General features: G+C 38.2%; 1 protein-coding gene across 1 annotated transcript in view; it reads left to right on the forward strand.

Annotated features, from left to right (window-relative positions):
- LOC150084505 (transcription factor 12-like) overlaps positions 1 to 25,466 on the forward strand; it is a 288,229-nt gene that overhangs the window by 172,964 nt on the left and 89,799 nt on the right. Inside the window, exon 9 of the mRNA XM_090375252.1 lies at positions 23,679 to 23,760. Coding sequence (XP_090231378.1) covers positions 23,679 to 23,760 — 82 coding nt within the window. The remainder of the gene's footprint in view (positions 1 to 23,678; positions 23,761 to 25,466) is intronic.

Genomic DNA, 25,466 nt, shown 5'->3' on the forward strand with positions numbered 1-25,466 from the left:
TTACCTCCTTGAGTAAATCCCACTTCAACACACTGTGATCACTGCCACCTAGTGGTTCATTTATCTGCAGGTTCTTAATGCATGAAGAATCACTACTGATAATCAGATCAAGAGTATTGCTCCCTCTTGTTGCCTCACGAACATGCTGATGTAGAAAACAATCATCCAATAAATCCACAAAAGCCTTGCTAGTGTGCGAGTGACCAACCCACAAATTCCAGTCAATATCTGGGAAATTAAAATCCCCCATTATAAGACTCTCTGATTTACTGGCCCACTCTATTTCCCTGTACAATATATTATTATACTCATCAGAGTCATTAGGCCTATAGCACACTCCTACTCTCAATTTTGATTTCCCTATGCTTATGTCACAGCAAACTGACTCGACACTGCCCTGTCCATCGATGTCAACTGGCTTCACTTCCTTTGACTTTATGTGTTTCTTAATTAATAGCATAACCCCTCCTCCCCTCCTGTCCTGTCTATCCTTTCTATATACATTGTATTCCCCAAATTCCAGTTCCACATTACTTATATCTGTGTGACACCACGTCTCTGATATCCCAACAATATCTGCCTTTGATGTTTTGAGCAATACCTCAAATTCATCAAATTTATTTACCAAACTCCTAGCATTGGTGTACACGCAGGTATACATGCACCTGTTTCTATTCTTAGCTACCCTAACACAACCCATGTGTTTACTTGTAACGCAATGACTACCAGCAGTCTCTGAAATATCCTGCATCTTGTTTTTCAGACTTCTGCTCATTTGAATAGAAGCAGTGCAAGAATCACTTCCACCTCTGCCAGTGGCTACTGTTAATCTATTAGTCCTTGTATCCCCCCCAACTAGCAGTTTTCCGACCCACCTAACACTACCTCGACAGCATCAGCAAAAATTCTTGCACCCTTTCTATTTAAGTGTATCCCATCCCTGTAGAAGCAATCTCTCCTGTTAACAAGTACAGTCCAGCTAGATGTCAATGTATTCTCCTTAATACAAAGGTTAAACTGTTAGTGAACATTTGCAATTTTGAAAATGTGTATTTTGCTATTATTAGAAGTAGTGTCTGCCCATTGCACTATCTGCAAGCATTTATGCATTAGTATTTTTCTTTAGAAGTAAGTGCTTTTTATTGTTTTTAGTCATGTTCACAAATATATGCACAAAGCACTTATTATATTTAACACGTCTGTTCACACGAAACAACTCTTCTTTTGGAGAACGGAATTTGATGGAATTTTATGTTTACCTCTTTTTTTAGAGAGATTTGTTGAACTTCCATATTTCATTAAAATCAGAAAAATAGAAATATGACACTCTTATCCTTTTTTATATACATATCACATAGGCTATCTACGAGCATCTAATTCTTGTAGCTGAAGCACTGGATATTGTTTATTGACATGTGCTGATTGGAGTAATGAGTTGGCAATATGGCAGATGCACAGAAAATAAATGTATTTGGTTCATGCATGTGAAGTAGTTGATTTTTGAAGGGGGCCTTTTTTTTTATCAGTTTATTAAATATACGTCATGAATTTTTGCCATTACTTATAATATTAATCATGGCAGACACCTGAAATAGGTGTTGTAATCCTGGATTTTAATAACATTAAAATGTCTTAAAATCCAGGAGGAAATAAGTATTAAAAACCACTAAGTGACAATTACACTATACTGTGAGTTATGTGCAGTGAAATGGAAACAGTTACTTTTATTATTAATTAGTTAATTAATATTATTGATATTAGTGAATTAGTAATTAATTTGTAATAAGATATCATCATCAGCCATTTTCAATCCACTGCAGGATGAAGGCCTCTCCAGCAACTTTCCAGTTCCCTCTGTTTTGAGCACTGGCCATCCATTTACTACCCAAAAACTCATGAATTTCATCTATCCATCTCCGCCTTTGTCTTCCAGGTTTTCTTCTAGCTCCTCTTGGGTACCATTCTGTTATTTTCTTAGTCCATCTGTCATCATGTCTTCGAGCTATGTGTCCTGCCCAAGACCATTTTAGTTTTGATAACAATGTCCTTTACTTGAGTTTGCTGCCTAATCCATGTGTTTCTCTTCTTATCTAACAGTCTGATTCTCAGTATAATTCGTTCCATTCTTCGCTGTGTAGTTCTCAGCTTCTCTTCCATTCTTTTGGTTAGTGCCCAAGTTTCACTTCCATAAGTCATGGTGGGGAGTATACATTGATTCATTATTTTACGTTTCAGACAAACTGGGATATTGCTCTTCAGTATGTGACTATATTTCCAGAATGCTATCCATTCAAAATTTATTCTTCTCTTGACTTCCAGCCATTTATCATTATTACAGCTAATAACTTGTCCCAGATAAGTATATGACTCCACCTTTTCCATTACTGCTCCTTCAATCATTATTTCCCTTTCCGTGGCATACTTGTTCATCATTACTTTTGTTTTAGCCATATTTCATCTTTAGTCCAAAATCCTTACTAACTGTGCATAACTCATTAAGATTTTCCTCTAATTCTTTGGGATCATGGCTTATGACCACAGTGTCATCTACAAATCGTAAATGGTTTAGGTACTCTCCGTTCACATTGATTCATTTCTGCGACCAGTCTAATCTTCTGAAAGCTTCCTCAAGGGCAGCAGTAAACAGCTTCGGAGATATTGTGACCCCCCATAATAATAGTGTAGTGGGTTTTCTGCTCATCTAGAAGACTTTCAATTTCGGTGTACATTTCTTCAACCTCTTCATCATCATGGCTCGATGTTGCTGCATAAATCATTATAATCTTTAGCTTGTACCTCTTAGAAATCTTGAGTATTAGTCTTGACACCCTTGATGATGTACTTTTGAATTCCAAAATGTTGTTTTTAAAATCTTTATGGACCAGAAACCCAACTCCACCTTCTCTCCTTTCACTGTTTCCATTGGTGTACAGCAGATTTCCACTTGATAAACGTATAAGTGATTCATTTCTTCTTCTTGTTTCAGCCAAACCGATGATATTCCAAATCACATTTTCTAATTCATTTTCCAGCTGTAATATCCTGTCTTCACCGATGAGTGATCGTACGTTATAACAGGCCAAGTTCAGTTTCTGTGCATGGCAGCCTGGTCGTACCCAGAGATTCTTAGTACCCTCTGCTTCCACTCTGATCCTCTCGCTGCCGTAAGAGGGAGAGTGAAAGCTGCAGGGGACTGAGGGCCATTTGTTTTGTTGTGCTGTCATATGCTGGAGGGTTTGGTCTTTTCCTCTTCACGCTGACCAGGCGTCTTGAAGAGAACCACTCTACACGTTCGTTGCCACATAAGTGACGTAACAGGGCTTACCATCGAGAAGGTGTGCATGAGTGGATTTTAGGGAGGCAGACCAACTGGACTTCTCCTAAATCTTCTGTAATAGAGAGATATTGGATCCATCAGTGTGTTTTAGGCTGAGTGTCTGATAACACACAGGATACCTGTTTCCCTCTAAGCTCCGTAATAAGATAATTAGTTATTTACTTTTTAATTCTGTTAATTACAGAAATGGAAAAAATTCAATTAATTTAAGAAATAAAAAGCCAACATGTGAAATATAATGCACATCATACATTACCTTGTTATTTTTAAATTAATTTTTTGAAAAATAAATTGTTTTAATTTTTTCATTCCTAGTAATTATGACTTGTAATAGGCCCTGCCTGATGATTAAATTTGTTGCCTACTGGAAGAGATCTTTCTAGATGACAATGGTGATGGAAAATTATCTTCTGAAGCTGAAAGTTTTGCTGATGAATATTGTCAATCCATTTTCTTCAGCATTAAATGTTGACAACAAATAAGAAGATTCTTCTATTTCAGCTGCCCACTCCAACTACAAAGATATCCTGACTGTGCAACTTCCACAAGATATCCCTGTAGAAAGTGCATGCAATGCTATTTCAGTCAAGATATTTTGCAATATATTATGGACAATAAAAATATGAAAATAGAAAAAAATAAGCTCATACAAAAGTTACATTGCCCTTCTTTAACAAAAGGATCGACTTAATTGAATTGAAAGCAGTTATAATTTTGCAGTATTTCTTAAGCATCATGGAATCTGGTAAGGTGGATGTTACTAGTCTGTTTGTTTCAGTGGCTCAGGAAGAGATATTTTTAATGCCACCATGTTATGAGTGTTGAGTTATGAGGTTTTTTTTTTGGGCTCAGATTTGATTGTGCTACTAAGATTTTACTCTTTTAAATTTTTTTTTTTTTTTTTCACAGATCCACAGAAATTCAAACCTCATTATAATTGACTTGGGTGGTTTGGCTCTATTTTGCTTATTTTATTTTTTTTTTTTCCAGAATTTTCACATCACTCCTAACTTTGCAAGTAATCAGCTCTTTGTCATGATTATCGAATAAAATTCATAAGGAAGTTTTAAAACATTATTTTGCACTTGTGTAGTTTCATCTGCTTGTTGGCGTTTTTTTTTTTTTTTTTTCAGTTCCGCATTACTTTTGCCCAGTTTAAGCATTTTTGTCTATCTAGCATTCCTTTCCCCCACCTCCCATAAATAGAATATTTTATAACATTTATATTAGTTTTTGCCTTCTATATTTTTTTAATTTTTCATATAAATTAAGTAATTTATATTTTGTAAAAATTATCAGGGAGACCTCACATGCTGCAAAATTCAGGGTAGCAGTAAAATGCTGTTTTGTTTTTTCATGGCTAAAGGTGTTTCTAGCCAAGAAAGTGATTGGCAGGTATGTCTTTAGTTGCAATGAAAAACTTTCATCATTATGTTGACGGCACCTCCGTAGCCAGGTGGGCAGGAGCAGCAGTGCATAGCACATGCTTCTTGAGTAGACCAGGGTTTGAGCCTGTCACTACCAGATACGGAGGATGCGGAAAGGTCAGGAATGACCACTGCATATCCCCAGAGCAATATGGCCTTAGTTGCTAATGCTCCTAAAAAAAAAAAAATAAATAAAAAAAAAAACAGCATTATGTAGACCAATTTATTTTAATTAAATTAAATGAGTAACAGAACTTAACTCTACATTTCAAAAACAGTAATTTGTTTATTTGATCCTATAATGTTAAGAGACTATCACATTCTTGAATGTTCAATATCAAGAAACCAAAATGTTGAATATACCGAACAGTTACTTACTGTATTATCTGGACAATAAAATGTACCTATGCTTTATAAGGCAAATTTTTGGAGAAAAAAAGTTTTATTTCATGTATTTGAAACACAGATTCACAAGTACTTGCCCTACAAAATGCCAGTGTAGAGTGAAGCTTTTATTCATCATAGAACATGAATTGCTTATCATCATTGCTACTGTCACACTCATTTGTTACTAATATTATAGTTTAAAAATTTGCATTATTCAAGGAGTGTAAACATCTTCAATGCCATTGAGGGCATTGCTGATTCCAAATTTCCTTGAAATAAGTCAATGCCTCATGTCTCACTGACTCCTGTAAATTTTGCACCCTTCTGCAATTGTTTGGTTTCCTCATTTGTCCTTTTGGTGATTTTTTTTTTTTGCTTCCATCCATTTGGTCCATTCCTCAGACAAGAATGGGTTTGTTAATTGAAATTTCATAGTTGCTGGCCAATGGTGCGTGGAATTACACTAAATGTCAGTTCTTTGTGCATTAAACCATTAAGGTTATTTATGAGGGCATCACTGGACTCTGGAGAGATTCCTTTGGATTGGAGAAGTGTATGTGTCATCAGTACATGAAGGTAGTTCTAAGAATGAAGTGGGTAATCGTTACCTTCAATTGATCATTCTTGATCATTATCTCCAATTGACTGGTCAGTCATTGGAGGTAATGATCAAGAATGTAATACAGATAGAAATGGAATTCTGAATGAAACACAGCATGGTTTTGTAAAGGAATGTTTAAAAAAATGTTTAAGATCTTAAAAAAGATGTTTAAGGAAGTAATGTTTAACTAAATTAACTATTTTGACAGTCACTCGTGAACAGGAAATAATTTTGAGATTGTTTACTTGGATTTCAGCAATGCATTTGACTCAGTCCCACATGAACGTTACTATATAAGCTGGAACATGTAATTGCAGGGAAAATTCTTGGTTAGATAACAGAATAGCTGCAGGGCAGGAATTGGGGATTTTGAGTAATGGCCATTCTTCAGTTTCAGATTAGGCTGACGTCAGAAGTGTGGTTCCCCAAGGATTGTTATTGAGACGTTTTTTTTTTTTTTTATTTTCTTAAATGTCAGCAGTGAAGCGATAGAAGGTGTGATGCCAAAATTTGCAGTTGGTATCAAGATCAGTAGAGTAGTTAATGATCAGTGCCAAGAATAGCTTCTTCTGGGCAATTTAGAGAACTTTCATAGATGGTCAGAAAAGTGACAGCTATCTTTTAATGCAGCAAAATACAAGGAATAATAGTCCCAAAATAACTTATACGCTTGTGTACTGGAAATAAAAAACAGTAGAGGAAAAAAGATTTGTGGATTACAGTAAAATTGGACATAAAGTTCTCTGAGCAATATGGAGGCAATATCCAGCAAGGAGGGCCCACAGTGTCCTATCAGCAATAATTCTACTGTAGAAGGCAGTTGTGATAATACACTTGGAATACAGTGTTCAAGTACGTATGACTAAAACAAGGCAAAGTTTCTTGAAAGGATGCAAAAACAGGTAATGTGCCTGGTGAGATTGGCAACAGGGTCCATATGAGGAGAGACTTTGAATATGTGGGCTACAGAATTTGAAACTAGACACCTTAGAGAAGACTTCGTGGAGGTATTTAGGATTCAGAGAGGCTCTTTCCTTATTTGAAAGTAAAATGAATAAGGACAGAACTTTCACTATTATAAATGATTCCATAGAGCTATAAATTCAAATTACGGGAGAAGAGGTGTAGACTAGATTGTAGGAACTTTTCTTTTAGCCAGAAAGTTGTTAATTACTGGAATAAGTTGCCTCCATGAGTTGAGGCTGATATCTTGGGGGAAATTCAAAGGTCAACTAGATAGGTAGCTGTATGAGGAGGGAGTCAAATTGGTGGTTTATTTTATTTCTATTTTTAATTAATTATTATTTTATTGAAGGAGTTTGTTTATGCATGTGTAATGCCCACACATAATTTATATTACCAAGGTAGTTTTAATGCATCATTATAATTATTTCATATTGTAAATACCTTCACAATGAGTTTCCATAGTATTGCACTACCTAGAATAAGTAACACTCACTTCACCTATGGAGAAGACTATTGTTACTTATTACCACACAGATGACACTGTTTCAGGACTTTTAAAAGATATTTCTTGTCTAAATGGCATTTAGCCAAGAAATATGATTTATTTATTATTTATTTATTTTTTGGTCAGTGAAGCAAAATTCTAGGGATTCCTTGCACCATATGGCTAATACACAGTGTGACAATTGGAAAAAGAGACTGATGTTATGAGTTGAATGTTGGTGCTTCTATCTACTAGAAGTAAACATGAAATGAAAGAATGATTGTTCCTTGAGCACTGCAGTCAAGGTCAGTGGATGGAAATTGCCTCTATTTCAGAATGTTGTGTAAGCTGAAATGCACGTCTCTCCTACATCTGTATTGTTCCCGAACAATGGAACAAAGAGCAAACATCAAGTTTTGTGTCTCGTGCATGTGTGTTCGAGTCCATAAACGCTTTGCCCATGGAAGAGAATTGCTGAAATATGATGAACATCCAGGCCCAGCAAAAATGGTTTGAACACCAGAGTTAATTGAAAAGATGCAAGAAATCGTTACCATTGACCGATGCACAACACTACCAATGATTTCAGAAGATCTGTGTGTTGATATAGAAACCATTCAACAAATAATCACCAAGGATTTCAAGAAAACCAAGGTCTGTGCATGGTTTGTTCCACATTCTTTAACAGACAATTGACAGGCATGAGTTGGGCACTGCAGAGAACTCATTGAGGCTACTGAAAGCAAACCCAACCTTTTGGGTCCAGAACAAAAGGAGTCCATTAAGAGAGATTTGAATTTACAGAGTGTTTCTGAAGCCACTTCGAGATTCTGTTTCAGATCAATTCTGAAAAGACAAGTAAAAAGAAGAAATAATATTTAAAAAGATGTGAAGTTGAATAAAAGTTAATTATACAAAGCCATGAGTGCAAAAATCAAATATCTCATATCAAATTCATCATCATAAAATTAAAGTTCATAAATCAGAAGGTCATAAATTGCAATATATTACTGTATTTATGGTACACCAATGCTAGGAGTATAGTTAATAAATTTGATGAGCTTGAAGTGCTAGTCAAGACATCAAAGGCAGATATTGTTTGGATATCAGAGACATGTCACACAGATATAAGTAGTGCAGAATTGGAATTTTGGGAGTACAATGTGCACAGAAAGGATATACTGGACAGGAAGGGAGAGGTTATGCAGTTAGTTAAGAAACACAAAATCTAAGGAAGTGCATCCAATTGATGCTGATGAACAATGCAATGTTAAGTTTGTTTGGTGTGACACAAGCCTGGGAAAATAAAAATGAGAGTAGGTGTGTGTTATAGGCCTAATGAATCTGATGAGTATAATGAGCAGTTGTGCAGAGAAATAGTGGGCCAGTAAATCAGAATGTCTTATAATGGGGGATTTTAACTTTCCAGATATTGACTGGAACTTTCAGTTGGTCACTTGCACACTGGCAAGACTTTATTGGATGACTGTTTTCTACAGCAGCATGTTCAAGAGGCAACTAGAGGGAGTAATACTCTTGATCTGATTATCAGCAGTGATTATTCATGCATTAAGAATTTGCAGGTAAAGGAACCACTGGGTGACAGCGATGACAATGTACTGACAGTAATTCCCATTACTTAAAGATGTAACTACCATCAGGGGTAAAGGAAAGGGTTTTTGCTTTCGTAAAGGTGACTACAGGGATCTCAGACAGTTTTTAAATTCTGTACATTGGGATCAACTGATGATGTTGCCAACGTTGAATTCTAAATGGGAAGCCTTCAGGGACTTAATCATGGAGGCTACTAGGCTTTTCATTCCAACTAAGAAATACTGTGCGTCTCCGTAGCCAGGTGGGAAGGAGCAGCAGTGCATAGTACACGCTTCTTGATTAGACCGGGGTTCGAGCCCGTCACCACCAAATACGGTGGATGCGGAAAGGTCAGGGAATGACCACCGCATATCCCGGAGCAATATGGCCTTAGTTGCTAATGCTCCTAAAAACCAAAATTAACAAAAAAATAAAATAAAATAACAAGAAATACTGTTCAAAGTTCAGGCCCAAATGTATGTCAGTTGAATTAATGAGGTTCATGGCAGAGAAGAAAAATGTATGGGATGCATATAAATTATCGTGTAACACAGAAGCCTATGGCAGATATAAGCTTGTCTATAATCAAGTCACAAAGGAGGTTAGGCAGGCAAAGGCAGATTACGATAAATCTTTGGCAAAGGATGCAAAGAAAAATAGCAAAGAGTCTTTTATTTATGTAAACTCTAGAAGGAAAGGAATGAATCAGATTGGACCACATAACATAGATAGATTAACTATTGATGATCATGCCTAGTTCTAGGCATAATCATGAATAGTCAAACACTTACTAGTTCATTTCACAAATATTCATGGTCTCAATTCTAATCTCAACGATGTCCATTTCCACTTGCAATCTGCCAAACCCCATTTACGTTTTCCCACAAAATCTCAGTTATCGGTTGATTCAACTACTGCTCATCTCAGTTGCCCAAATTATTCGCTGTGTGATACCTTTTGCCTCAAAGGTGGTACTTGTGCATATGTCCGTTCCAATATTCCCTGTCAGAGACTTGGTAATTTGGAATCTCCTCTTTTCTAGCTTAAAATCTTTCTACTTCATTGTATTAAAATTTTCTGTTGTCTAAACCATCCTCTCAACTGCACTAATCACTTAGAGCTCTTTGACTTCCTCTCTTTGCAACTTGACTTTCTTCAGTCCAATTTTCCTAACATTGAGTTAATTTTCCTTGGTGATTTTAATGTTCAACTCCAGCTGGCTTCCATTTTCTAATCACACCGACCCAGCTAGTCAAGATGCTGAGGCTTTTGCAATTACTAATGACCTTGCACAGATTGTTAATTTTCTTCTAGAATACCAGACAATCCTAACCGTACAACCAACACACTTGATATTTTTTTCACAAACAACCATTCTAAGTACCCTGTTGAAGTGAGTGGTTCTTTTGGCACCGCAGATCACAACTTGGTGGTTGTCTCTTTTCCATTGGAGCCTTTATCTCATGGATATTCCTAACTTTGTATTGTTTGGCATTACAAAAATGCAAAATGGGATGTTCTGCTAGATTTCTTTTCCTTGGTCGGATTACTGTTTTAAAACTTCTGATGTCAACATTTCCTCAGATCATGTCAGTGAAATTATTCTTGTAAGAATGGAATCCTTTATTCCACACTCCACTTTAAAATCTCGTCCTTTATCTAAACCTTGGTTTTCCAATAAATGTGCAAAGGCTGATCAAGAGAAGAACGTTGCATATCGTATTTGGCTTGTTTCCAATTCTTCTGTTTCATTTTCTGCCGACAATAAAACTCGCAACAATTGTAAAGCAGTTATTAATCAGTGAACAATAGAATTTGAGTAAGCTGAGTAGAAAACATGCTTCTTGCCCTAATGGTAGCCGAGCATTCTGGTCTCTTACCAAAGCTATTAGCCGCAACTTTTGCCTTTCTCTGCTCCCACCTCTGTCAAAACCAGATGGTTCTGTTGTCACTTCAGCCAAGGATAAAGTTGACCTTCTAGCATCCCATTTTTCTTCCAACTCATGTATTAATGATCTTAGTAAAACACCTCCTACCATTCCCAACACACTCCATTCAATGCCTCCTGTGTCTTCCGTCAAAAGGACTTCAGAACGATTTTGATGAATCTTGATACTAAGAAAGCTCCAGGTCCTGATGGTATTTCTTCACTTGTTCTCAAAACCTGTACTCCTGAACTTACTCCTCTTCTTTGCTGCCTTTTTTCACTTTCTTATTCCAAAAGTGTTTTTCCGTCTGCTTGTAAATTTGCTCATATCCAGCCAGTTCCTAAAAAAAGGTGAGAAATCCTTCCCATCCAATTATCGTCCCGTTGCAATTATTTCTACTCTTTCTAAAGTAATGGAGAAATCAATTAACTGCCAACTCTTTTAAACTACCTAGAAACCTTCCATCTGATCAATGATCGCCAGTATGGATTCCATCAGTGTCGATCCACTAGTGATATTCTGTCTTATGTTACCCATTTATGGACAAATTGAATGGAAAAGTTCAGGAAACACAAGCAGTTGCTCATGACATCTCAAAGGCATTCGATCATGTTTGGCATAAAAGTCTTCTAAACAAACTTCCATCTTATGGTTTGCCAGCTGTTTTTTGTAATTGTTTATCCAGTTTTCTCTCTGATTGCTCACTGAGGGTGATGGTAAATGGCTCTCTGTCTTCTAACTTCTCCACTAATATTGGTGTCCCCCAAGATTCAATTCTTTCCCCCACTCTTTTCCTCTTGTATATTAACGAACTTCTTCCATTGACTGGAAATCCTATCCATAGTTTTGCCGATGATAGCACATTGCATTCCAATTTTATTTTGAGAAACCTTACCCTGCTCAATCAGCTTCAACTTCTCTAATATCCGCTACCAATTCCTTAAATGTCGATCTCCAGGTAATTCTCCAGTGGCGCAAAGGCAACTTATTTGATTTCAATCCTTCTAAAACTCAGTCTTGTCTTATATCTCGCAAAAAGGATTCTTCTGCTCCTATGCTTATCTTTGGTGACACTCCGATTTCTAGGCAAAATGATATATCTCTTTTGGGGATTACCCTGACTTCTAATCGCTCTTGGCACAAGCACATTACAAATATTACTTCCTCTGCATCTAAAAAACTTGGTTTTGTCTTTCACTCTTGGCATTACTTTTCTTCCAAACAGCTGTTCACTCTGTACAAATCGCAAATCCGCCCTACCATGGAATATTGTTCCCACATCTGGGGTGGCGCCCTAATAACCTCTCTCAGGCTTCTAGATTCCAACTCAGAAGACGGTAGTTAGGTTAATTAATGACTCCTCTCTAATAGTCTCTCCACTTGCTGTCTCATAAATGTATTGTTTCTGCTGCATGCCTTTTCTGCATGGACTGTTCTTCTGAATTGGCTTCTATAACTCCCGCTCTCTCTTTCAAAACAGTCCGAATACATGCTGGCACCAGCCAACATCCATTTACTGTCCAACTTTTCATCTTCCTCATTTATTCATTCAACTGCCATTTTCTGGAACAGCCTTCTTTCATATGTATTTACTGAAAATTACAGTCTACAGAAGTTCAAGTCTAATTTCAACAAATATCTTCTTTCGTCTTCTCAACCTCCAACCCAAGCACGGTACTAAGTACTATAGGTTCTAATACCGTTTGTTTGGGGTTTTCATAAAAAAAAAAAAAAAAAAAAAAAGCACAAGTAGCTGATAAACTGAATGAATATTTTGCATCTACATTCACACATGAGGAGTTATTCAATGAGGGGAATGCCAGAAGTTTATCATACTCTAACAGGGAGCTAAGTGATTTATTTTGTAATAACTGAGAGCGAAGTGGAGGAGAAATTGTTGATGATATCTAAATATAAGGAAGGCACCTTGGGTGGTCGGGATCTATCCATTATATTGAAGGAGGCAGCAAAGGAAATAAGCAAACTGTTAAGTATAATTAGCATTAGCATTAGTAGAGTCATTTGATGCAAGAAAGCAAGCTTATGCAGCATCAGCCAAAAAAAAAAAAAAAAACCCACTTCCACTTCACCCCTCTGTTCGTTCAAAATACCTGTCCAGCTGAGCCTTAAACTTATTTAGGCTATCAACCTCCACCACAAGGGATGGCAGTCTGTTCCACCAACCAACCAACCACCCACTGGCTAAAGGCAAATTTCCACATGTCTATCCTACATCTGTCTTTCCTCAATTTGAATTTATGCCCTCTCAGGTGATTTTTCTGAGCTAGAGGAAGAATCCCATCAGCATTGAGCATGCTTAAACCATTCAAGGCTTTATACACCTCTATCAGATCACCTCGCTGGTGCCTAGTCTCCAGACACTAATTTGCAAAACTTAAGCCTTTCTTCGTAAGAGCACCCCTTTGTTCCATTCACTAATCTTGTTGCCCTTCTCTGTACTCGTTCCAGCAGCTCTACATCCTTCTTGAAATGAGGCCTCCAGACCTGTATACAGTACTCTAGGTGTGGCCTGACCATTGCCTTATACAATGGAATAATCACCTCCTTATCCCTGCTGGAAAAATTCCTGTATATCATTGACAATACTCCATGAGCTACTCTTGCAGCCCGTCTGCACTGCTCAGAGAACTTCATATCTGCCTGCACAATCACCCCCAAGTCCCTTTCATTCTCTACCACTGTCAGTGTAGTACCACAGAGTTGATACGTTGCTCTGGGGTTGCTGTTTCCCATGTGTAGTACTTTACATTTGTCAATGTTAAACTTCATTTGCCACCTCTCAGCCCATCTGCTCAACCTTTCCAGATCCTGTTGCAGCAGCATAGTGTCAGTAGTGTCCTTGACAACCCTGCCAACCTTTGTATCATCTGCAAACTTGGACATTAAGCTTGATATACCATCATCAATATCATTTATAAATACAGAAAACAATAATGGACCCAACACTGAGCCCTGAGGGACTCCACTAATAACATTAGTCCACGATGAGCAGTGTCCATTGATTACCACTCTCTGTCTTCTCCCCCTCAACCACCCCTTTATCCATAGCAGCAATTTGCCTCCAGTGTCACACTGCTCAAATTTGTGTAGCAGTCTTCCATGTGCAACAGTATCAAAAGCCTTTCTAAGATCCAAGTATATAATATCAAAGTTATTCCCTGCATCCAGTTCTTTTGTGACTGCATCATAGTATCCAATCAAGTTGGTCAGGCAAGACTTCCCCTTAACAAAACCATGCTGTGTCTGAGCTATAACTGAAGTCTTGTCTAAATGATCCTGCAGTGCTTCTTTAACCAGTGCCTCCATTAATTTTCCTGGAACAGAAGTTAAGCTCACAGGTCTATAATTACTTGTGTCAGCCTTTGATCCTCCTTTGTGAATTGGGGTCACATTTGCACATTTCCAGTCTATGGGTACCTCCCTTGAGTCCAAGGAAGCTCTCATAATTATGGCTAAAGGTTTGCTTACTTCCTTTGCTGCCTCCTTTAATATAACTGGATAGATCCCATCCAACCCGGGTGCCTTTCTTGTGTTTATCTTCAACAGTTTCTCCTCCACTTTACTCCCAGTTATTTCAAGATTCTGTAGCTTACTGCTAGAGTTGAATACACCTCTGGCATTCCCCTTGCTGAATAACTCCTCATGTGTGAATGTCGATGCAAAATATTCATTTAGTTTGTTAGCTACCTGAGCAGGATCATCAACAGTTGACCCATCAATATCAAGTGGACCAATCTGATTCATCCCCTTCCTTCTAGAGTTTACATAAGTAAAGAACTCTTTGCTGTTTTTCTTTGCATCCCTTGCCAAGGATTTCTCGTAATCTGCCTTCGCCTGCCTAACCTCCTTTGTAACTTGGTTGCATATCAACTTGTATCTATCATAGGCTTCTGTGCCATGTGTTAATTTGTAAGTATCCCATGCATTTTTCTTCCCTGCCATATGCCTCATTAGTTCATCTGACATCCATTTTGGCCTAAACCTTGAACAATATTTCTTAGTTGGTATGTAAAGCCTAGTAGCTTCCAAGATAAGTTCTTTGAATGCTTCCCATTTTGAATTTGCTGTTGGTAACATCATCAGTTGGTCCCACTATATAGAATTTAAATACTGTCTCAGTCCATCGTAGTCGCCTTTACGGAAGCAATAACCCTTCCCTTTACCCCTAATGGTAGTTACCTCTTTGAGTAAATCCCACTTCAGCACACTGTGATCACTGCCACCTAGTGGTTCATTTATCTGCAGATTCTTAATGCATGAAGAATCACTGCTGATAATCAAATCAAGAGTATTACTCCCTCTAGTTGCCTCCCGAACATGCTGATGTAGAAAACAATCATCCAATAAATCCACAAAAGCCCTGCTAGTGTGTGAGTAACCAGCCCCCAAATTCCAGTCAATATCTGGGAAATTAAAATCTCCCATTATAAGACTCTCTGATTTACTGGCCCACTCTATTTCCCTGTACAGTTCCTTATTATACTCATCAGAGTCATTAGGCCTATAGCACACTCCTACTCTCAATTTTGATTTATCTATGTTTATGTCACACCAAACTGACTCGACACTGCCCTGTCCATCGATGTCGACTGGCTTCACTTCCTTCGATTTTATGTTTCTTAACTAATAGAATAACCCCTCCTCCCTTCCTATCCTGTCTATCCTTTCTGTAGACGTTGTACTCCCCAAATTGCAGTTCTGCATCCCTTATATCTGTGTGACACCACGTCTCTGATATCCCAACAATATCTGCCTTTGATGTTTCGAGCAATACCTCAAATTCATCAAATTTATTTACTAAACTCCTAGCATTGGTGTACACGCAAGTATACCTGCACCTGTTTCTATTCTTAGCTACCCTAACACAACCCATGTGTTTACTTGTACCGCAATGGCTCCCAGCAGTCTCTGAAATACCATGCATCTTGTTTTTCAGGCTTCTGCTCATTCTAATAGAAGCAGTGCAAGAATCTCTTTCACCTCTGCCAGTGGCTACTGTCAATCTATTGGTCTTTGTCTCCCCCCAAGCTAGCAGTTTTCCGACCCACCTAACACTGCTTCGATAGCATCAGCAAATATTCTTGCACCCTTTCTATTTAAGTGTATCCCATCCCTGTAGAAGCAATCTCTCTTGTTAACAAGTACAGTCCAGGCTGAAAAAAATTCTACCCCTTGAGCCTTGCACAATCTTTCCAGGGCCGAATTGATCGACAAGGCTCTCATCATATACTCCCTCCTATCGTGTCTGGGCAGAATTGCAGACACTTTCAAATTCAACCCTAATTCTCGGCTTTTGTTCAACAGTGACCTGTACTTGTTAAGTAATTCTGCCGGTCTCCTACTCTTAATATTATTAGTGCCAACGTGTACAACTATATCACCTTTTGTGCCCTTAAAAGATGATATTTGCTCTACAACGTCATCAACCTTTGCCCCTGGCAGACATACCCTGGTCCTGTTCCACCTATCTTTTTTACAAAGCATGTTCCCCGTTTCCCTGACAATAGAGTCACCAACAACTACTAGTTCCTTCGGGACCAGCGCATTCTGCCTTGGGGGTTGTCTCTGTGTCACGCGATGCCCAAGTGCAAGCTCTGGCGTTGATGTGGGCAGCTGAGAGCTTGATGGGCCCTCAGTTTAGTTTCTTCGAGGGCATCCACCCTGTCCTTCAAGCTCTCATATAGGCCCACAAGAACGCCGAGTTGTTGCCTCATATCGATACACTCCTTGCATCGCGCACACACAAAGACATCCCCCTTGGCAGTATCATGTCCCGTACCCAATTAGCATTAGCATTAGCATTAGCATTAGTAGAGGCATTTGATGCAAGAAAGCAAGCTTATGCAGCATCAGCCAAAAAAAAAAAAAAAAAAAAAAAAAAAAAAAAGTAACATAAATAAATAAAAATAACCACTTCCACTTCACCCCTCTGTTCGTTCGAAATACCTGTCCAGCTGAGCCTTAAACTTATTTAGGCTATCAACTTCCACGACAAGGGATGGAAGTCTGTTCCACCCACCAACCACCCGCTGGCTAAAGGCAAATTTCCGCACATCTATCCTACATCTGTCTTTCCTCAATTTGAATTTATGCCCTCTCAGGTGATTTTTCTGAGCTAGAGGAAGAATCCCATCAGCATTGAGCATGCTCAAACCATTCAAGGCTTTGTACACCTCTATCAGATCACCCCGCTGGTGCCTAGTTTCCAGACACTGTAATTTGCAAAACTTAAGCCTTTCTTCGTAAGAGAACCCCTTTGTCCCATTCACCAATCTAGTTGCCCTTCTCTGTACTCGTTCCAGCAGCTCTACATCCTTCCTGAAATGAGGCCTCCAGGCCTGTATACAGTACTCTAGGTGTGGCCTGACCATTGCCTTATACAAGGGAATAATCACCTCCTTATCCCTGCTAGAAAAATTTCTATATATCATTGACAATACACCATGAGCTACTCTTGCAGCTCGTCTGCACTGCTCAGAGAACTTCATATCTGCCTGCACCACCACCCCCAGGTCCCTTTCATTCTCTACCACTGTCAGTGTAGTACCACAGAGTTGATACGTTGCTCTGGGGTTGCTGTTTCCCATATGTAGTACTTTACATTTGTCAATGTTAAACTTCATTTGCCACCTCGAAGCCCATCTGCTCAACCTTTCCAAATCCTGTTGCAGCAGCATAGTGTCAGTAGTGTCCTTGACAACCCTGCCAACCTTTGTATCGTCTGCAAACTTGGACATTAAGCCTGATATACCATCATCAATATCATTTATAAATACAGAAAACAATAAAGGCCCCAATACTGAACCCTGAGGGACTCCACTAATAACATTAGTCCACGATGAGCAGTGTCCATTGATTACCACTCTCTGTCTTCTCCCCCTCAACCACCCCTTTATCCATAGCAGCAACTTGCCTCCAATGCCACACTGCTCCAATTTGTGCAGCAGTCTTCCATGTGCAACAGTATCAAAAGCCTTTCTAAGATCCAAGTATATAATATCAAAGTTATTCCCTGCATCCAGTTCTTTTGTGACTGCATCATAGTATCCAATCAAATTGGTCAGGCAAGACTTCCCCTTAACAAAACCATGCTGTGTCCTAGCTATAACTGAAGTCTTGTCTAGATGATCCTGCAGTGCTTCTTTCACCAGTGCCTCCATTAATTTTCCGGGAACAGAAGTTAAACTCACAGGTCTATAATTACTTGTGTCAGCCTTTGATCCCCCTTTGTGAATTGGGGTCACATTTGCACATCTCCAGTCAATGGGTACCTCCCCTGAGTCCAAGGAAGCTCTCATAATTATGGCTAAGGGTTTGCTTACCTCCTTTGCTGCCTCCTTTAATATAACTGGATAGATCCCATCCACCCCAGGTGCCTTTCTTGTGTTTATCTTCAACAATTTCTCCTCCACTTTGCTCTCAGTTATTACAAGATTCTCTAGCTTACTGCTAGAGTTGAATACACCTCTGGCATTCCCCTCGCTGAATAACTCCTCATGTGTGAATGTCGATGCAAAATATTCATTTAGTTTGTTAGCTACCCGAGCAGGGTCATCAACAGTTGACCCATCGATCTCAAGTGGACCAATCTGATTCATCCCCTTCCTTCTAGAGTTTACATAAGTAAAGAACTCTTTGCTGTTTTTCTTCGCATCCCTTGCCAAGGATCTCTCGTAATCTGCCTTCGCCTGCCTAACCTCCTTTGTAACTTGGTTACAGATCAACTTGTATCTATCATAGGCATCCGTGTCACGTGTTAATTTGTATGTATCCCATGCATTTTTCTTCTCTGCCATATGCCTCATTAGTTCATCTGACAACCATTTAGGCCTAAACCTTGAACAATATTTCTTAGTTGGTATGTAAAGCCTAGTAGCTTCCACGATAAGTTCTTTGAATGCTTCCCATTTTGAATTTGCTGTTGGCAATATCATCAGTTGATCCCACTGTATAGAATTTAAATACTGTCTCAGTCCATTGTAGTCGCCTTTACGAAAGCAATACCCCTTCCCTTTACCCCTAATGGTAGTTACCTCTTTGAGTAACTCCCACTTCAGCACACTGTGATCACTGCCACCAAGTGGTTCATTTATCTGCAGATTCTGAATGCATGAAGAATCACTACTGATAATCAAATCAAGAGTATTACTCCCTCTAGTTGCCTCCCGAACATGCTGATGTAGAAAACAATCATCCAATAAATCCACAAAAGCCTTGCTACTGTGTGAGTGACCAGCCCCCAAATTCCAGTCAATATCTGGGAAATTAAAATCCCCCATTATAAGACTCTCTGATTTACTGGCCCACTCTATTTCTCCGAACAGTTTCTTATTATACTCATCAGAGTCATTAGGCCTATAGCACACTCCTACTCTCAATTTTGATCTCCCAATGCTTATGTCACACCAAACTGACTCGACACTGCACTGTCCAGCGATGTCGACTGGCTTCACTTCCTTGGATTTTATGTGTTTCTTAATTAATAGCATAACCCCTCCTCCCTTCCTATCCTGTCTATCCTTTAAATCCTTTGCAAACATCAAGCAAATCCTTTGCTTGATGTTTGCTCTGCAAACATCAAGCAAACAGTGCATTTTATAAGGCTGTGAGTCAGAGGACAACTGCACCCCTCAGTTCTGCTCTGAGCCACAGCGCTTCCATTAGCTTGAGCCTTTTGCTTTGCTGCTCTGGTCTGAGTCATGATTCTATTAATTTATTAATTAATTATAATTAATTATGTTATGTTATTAATTATGTTAAATATAATTAATTATATTATGTTTGTAATCTAAGTCGTTATATGTATTTATTTAAACGTACAATTTAACTGCTAACAAAGTTCAACTAACGCTATCTAGTACGACATACAACTATCGTATCACAATGGCGGGAAAATTACGAACGGTAGCGGAGTTGAAACACGTGGAAACCTTTACCGATACGTTTATGCAATTACAAGGCCGAGTAAAGAATAAATACACCAAGTTAATCAGAAAATCACAAAATAATGTTATACTACTAAATTTAAATCAAAAGTTTTAGAAAAACAATAATTTCAAATCAATAAATAAGAAAAATCCATTTAGCGGCTTGGAACACGACCGTCTCTAGTAGCCTCGTCAGCAGACTCTATTCACCTCCTTTGTGAATTGGTGTACAAATGTATCACCAATTCACAAAGGGGGTTCAAAAGGTGTCACAAGTATCTATAGATTTGTTAGTTTGACTTGTGTTCCAGGGAAAATAATTGAGTCACTGGTTAAAGAAGCATTGCAGGATCGTCTAGACAAGACTGCAGTAATAGTTAAGACAGCATGGGTTTGTTAAAGGACTGTCTTATCTGACCAATTTGATTGGATACTATGATGTGGTCACAAAGGAACTGAATGTCAAAAATAATTTTGATATTATATACTTGGATTTCAGTAATGCTTTTGATACTGTTGCACATGGAAGAGTAGTGTACAAATTGGAGAGGTATAGCATTTAGGGTAAGTTGCTACAATGGACAAAGGATGGTCGAGTGTGAGACGACAGAGTGATGGTCAGTGGACACTGCTCTTCGTGGACTAATGTTATTGGTAGAGTTCCCCAGGTTTGGATGCTGGGCACATTGTTGTTTTGTGTATTCATCAATGATATTGATGAAGGTATATCAGGATTAATGTCCAAGTTTGCAGATGATACAAAGATTGGCAGGGTTGTTAACGACTGTAAAGACAGTATGCTTCTGCAGCCGGATCTAGATAAGTTGGGCAAATGGGCTGAGAAGTGGCAACTGAAGTTTAACATTGACAAATGCAAAGTACTGCATATGGATAGCAATAACCCATGAGAAATGTACCAACTGTGTGGTACTATACTCAGAGAAGTATAAAATGAAAAAGATTTGGTAATTGTGCTGTCTTCTGAGCAATGGAGATGGGCTGCCAGGGCAGGTCATGGAGTCGTGTCAGTGATATCTAGCAATTTTGCTTTCAGGGACAGGGAATTGATTATCCTATTGTACAAGGCAATGATCAGGCCACACCTAGAGTACTGTGTATGGGTCTGGATCCCTCATTTTAGGAAGCATGTTGAGGTGCTAGAATGCTACAACGAAGGGTAACAAGATTGGTGAGGGGAACAAAGGGGTGCTCTTACCAGGAAAGGCTTAAGTTCTGCAAATTGCAGCACCTGGAGAGTAGGCACCTGCAGGTGATCTGATTGAGGTGTATAAGGCCTTGAATGGGTTGAGCAAGCTGAATGCTGATTGGTTTCTTCCACTTGCTCAGATTAAGAACTTGAGGCAGCATAGATTCAAATTGAGGAAAGACAGTTGTAGAATGGATGTGCAGAAGTTTGCCTTTAGCCAGTGGGTGGTTGATTGGTGGAACAGATTTCCATCTTTTGTTGTGGAAGTTGATAACCTAAATAAATTTAAGGCTGAGCTGGACAGGAATTTGGGATGAATGGGGAGGGGTGAAATGGGAGGGGTTTTTTTTTGGCTGATGCTGGCTCATAAGCTTGGTTCCTTGCATCGTATGCCTCTACTAATGCTAACTTGAGAAAACGGTACATTTCATGCCAGCTAATCATAAAAATATTTTTTTAAAAGTAAATTAAACTAAATATAAAACAATTATTCAATGATGGTTTCTTTTGTTTACTGTATATTTTTTATATTTAGCAATATAGAATTTCAGTCTCCATAAATTTAGCAGTGAAATGACATTGTTCAGATAATAACCTAATTCTACATTTTTTACAGCACTTCAAATAAAAACATCTTGGCAGTTATTGCTTATGCAAGACTACGATTTTAGTATTCACTTGTAGAAGTGGAAAATGAGATTTGACACTGAAAAATGCAAGGTACACGCAGTTCCCACTTTGCGTGTTTTCGCTTTGTGAGGTCCCAGGTTTACGAGCTCTTTTTTCCAAATATCAACAAAATCGAAAATATGAACATTAATTGCAATAAATAAACGCTAAACATTCATAAATACAGCATTTCAAACCACGTGTGCAGCTATTGAACACAGTACTACTGTGCATGCATTTGTTTACTCAGGCAGAGATAAGGAGGGGGGGGTCCAACTCTTAAAACAATTTTTAAGCTCTTAAAAGAATTTTAAGAGTTGATTGCATCTGAAATATGGAAAGAATTCCATATTTCATATGCAATAAAAATAATGAAAAGAGCCTGGGACAAAACTACAGAGAAGAACATGAAAGGTGTTTGGAATAAACTCTGTCATCAGTTTATTGATCTCTGCTGGTTCTTGAAGGATTTCAAGAACCAGCAGAGATCGTAAAAGGAAACAGAAGCAGTTGTTAATATTGCTTTAACCAATTTCAATTTGAGGTTTCTACAGCTGATGCCACTGATCTGCTTCAAACACAAATGGAGAGCTCACAAATGAAGACCTTGAAATGGCAAAATGTGAAGCTGAGGAAGAAAAGATTTAACAACTGAAATTCCTGTTTGTTCCTTCACTCCCAAGGGGCTTGATGAAGCTTTTCAACACATAGAAAAAGCAATTGAGATTTTTGAGTCACAAGGTTCAAATTTTGAGCGCACTAGAAAAGTTGCTACACACTAAAAGAAATGTTTATGCATGCTATCATGAAATTTATAAAGAAAATAGAAGACTGTCTTGGAAACAAACGACTCTTGAAGCATTTCCGGAGAAGAAGGTGACTCCTTGTGCTTCCAACAAACCGAGTGCCGAGCCAACAGTGAGTGAAGAACCATCAACAAGTGTGCATTTAGTCGATGATGATGAAGAATAAACATTTTAATGTTTGTATGACAAATAATTTCTTTATTATTATGATTTGCTTGATTTTAAAAGCAATGCTTCATTTCTTTGGATAAATAAATCATTGTTTAAGCATTAACTATTGTGTTGTTCACCTTTATTTAATCTTACTATGGTCATTCATTGTTTAGAATGTAAATTTAGACTGTTTTTAGCATTACGGCTATGGGAAATAAATTCCCTCTTTGCTAGGAACAAATTAACTCAAAGTCGGGAACTAACTGTACTGCACATGGGAAGCAGTAATCCCAGAATAATATACCTATTTGATGATACTACAGTCAAGGTAGTGGAGAAAGAAAGGGCTTGAGATAATCATGCAGTCTGACATGAAGTTCTCTCAGCAATGTAGACATGCTGCTAGGAGAGCTCATGGAATTCTGTCAATGATATACAGCAATTTTGCCAGAAGGGAGAAGGACGTGATTGTTCTGTTGTATAAGGTAATGGTTAGGCTGCATCTTGAGTACTGCATACAGGTGACGAAGCTTCATTTTAGGAAACGTGTGAATCTGTTGTAATGGGTACAGAGAAGAGCATCAAGGTTATTCAAGGACACAAAAGAGTACCATTATCAAGAAAGACCAAATTCTGAATATTGCAGTGAAAGAATACTAGGCACCTGCGAGGAGACCTTATTAAAGCGTTTAATGACTTAAATAGATCGAATTAAATGCAGATGGCATCCTTACTTGGAAGACATGCATGTAGATGGTTGCGTTCTTACTTGGAAGACATGCATGTAGATGGTTGTAGGATAGATGTGTGAAAATTTGCTTTCAGCCAGTAAATGATTGATTGATTGTTGGAACAAATTTCTATCCAGTGTTGTGTTGAAGTGGGTGGTTTGAATAAATACAGAAGACTTATTCAGATTATTAGAGTGGATGGACAAATGAAGTGTGGAGATTTTTTTGATCATTCTGTATAAGCTCTCATCATTTGCTGCTACTAATACTATATGGCGTTTTTTGTTTGTATGTGTATGTGCTTGCATATCTTTTTAGAAACACTGCATGTCATTATCAATAGGGTTTAAATATCTATGTTTTGTGGGGGAAACTGATATTTGTAACAAAGGTTGTTATTAGGTGGTATTAGTTAACTTTATTTTGTACTTTATTTTTTAGACTAATAGCAGTTCTGAGAATACTGTTGGAAATAAGTTATCTCTTCCAAGTTCAAGTCCCGATTCTCGAGTTTTGGTTGCAGGTGAGTATGTTTTCAGTTTAACTTTTAGTATCTAGATCACTTTTCATTTGTTTGTGTGCATGGGTAGGTATTTTGTGGATTAGTGTGCGCTCGCTCGATACTTGAGTGGCATGTTGCACAGGCATAATATCTACAGTTGTAAAGTTAAGAAATGTCGTGCATATTCTTTAGGAAATAAAATACAGATTTGTTCTAACACAGGAAGAAATTTTTAACTTGAAGACTGAACGAAAGCTCATAGATTATATTCATGGTAGGTATCCCTATCTCTATAGAAGCCCTAAGTGGAAGAGGTTTGAAAGTGGGATCTGTGTTCTTAGCATATGGGCGTAGTATGCCTGTTTTCTTCACTATGGCCATCTGCATCTAATAATAATTAATTATTTCTTTGGCTGTCTGTCTGCATGTAATAATGTCAAACATCCAAAATTTCAAAATCGGACCAATAGAATGACAATTATTATTTATTTTTCCATCTGTCTGCATGTAATAACTCTACTCCCATTGGATGGATTTTCATTAAATTTTATAATTAAAGTACTGCATGTTTTATTTGTTGCTGTGTGCTGGTGAGAGGTGTGAATGGGCAATGTGGCAGATGTGCAGAAACTGACTGGCAGAATATTGGTCATTGCGTGGAATACTGCGACTGCTGCCCATTGTTAGCAGTGTCTGGAATGGTGATGCAGATGGGCCACCTGGAGTGTAGAATAGTATTAAGTCTCTAGAGCAAAGTTTCCGGCATCCTCCTCCCCACATACTTCTCCTTCAACCCATGCATGGTACTAAGTACTATAGGTTTTGATACCTTTCGTGTTTGGGGTTTTCATAAAAAAAAAAAAAAAAAAGTGGTTTTCAGCAACGAATCCTTCTTCTGCTTGTTCCCCTTTTAAGTATGCTCTGTGGTGTATTGGTACGAAAAAACTAAATGAAGCAGAGGTTGATATGGCTTCAAAGTGGCTCTGGCTGCGTTCATCTTTCATGCACAGCATAAGCCATTGCTCTTGTAAAACGTTTAGCAAGCATGCTTTTAAATAGTAATTTAGGTGTTATTACACTTATTTCAGATATAAAAACAATGATGGGTGGGGCTGTTTTCCATGTATTTTTTGGATGTCACTGCAGTTTGTCTGAGTAGCAAGTTTCCGATACCTTTGTTTTCTGTAGCAGCATGTTCGAGAGGCAACCAGAGATCAATACTCTTGATCCTGGTGCAGTGCTTATTCGTGGATTAAGAAATTGCAAATAAAGGAACCACTGGGTGGCAGTGATCACAGTGTACTGATGTGGGATTTACTTAAGAATATTACTACCATCAGGGGTAAAGGGAAGGGTTTTTGCTTTCGTAAAGGTGACTGCAGTGGCCTCACAGTTTTTAAATTCTATACAGTGGAACCAACAGCAAATTCTAAATGGGAAGCATTCAAGGAATTAATCATGGAAGCTACTAGGCTTTTCATACTGATTAAGAAATAGGGTTCAAGGTTTAGACCTAAATGGATGTCAGATGAACTAATGGGACTCGTGGCAGAGAAGAAAAATGAATAGGATGCATATAAATAATCAGGCAACACAGAAGCCTATTGTAGATATAAGCTAGTTTGTAATCAAGTCACAAAGGAGGTTAGGCAAGCGAAGGCAGATTATGAGAAATATTTGGCAAGGGATGTTAAGAAAAACAGCAAGGACTTCTTTTCTTATATAAA

Source organism: Mastigoproctus giganteus, chromosome 6 (genome assembly GCF_048544385.1).
Source record: "Mastigoproctus giganteus isolate SK-2022 chromosome 6, ASM4854438v1, whole genome shotgun sequence".
Classification (NCBI taxonomy): Eukaryota; Metazoa; Arthropoda; class Arachnida; order Uropygi; family Thelyphonidae; genus Mastigoproctus; species Mastigoproctus giganteus.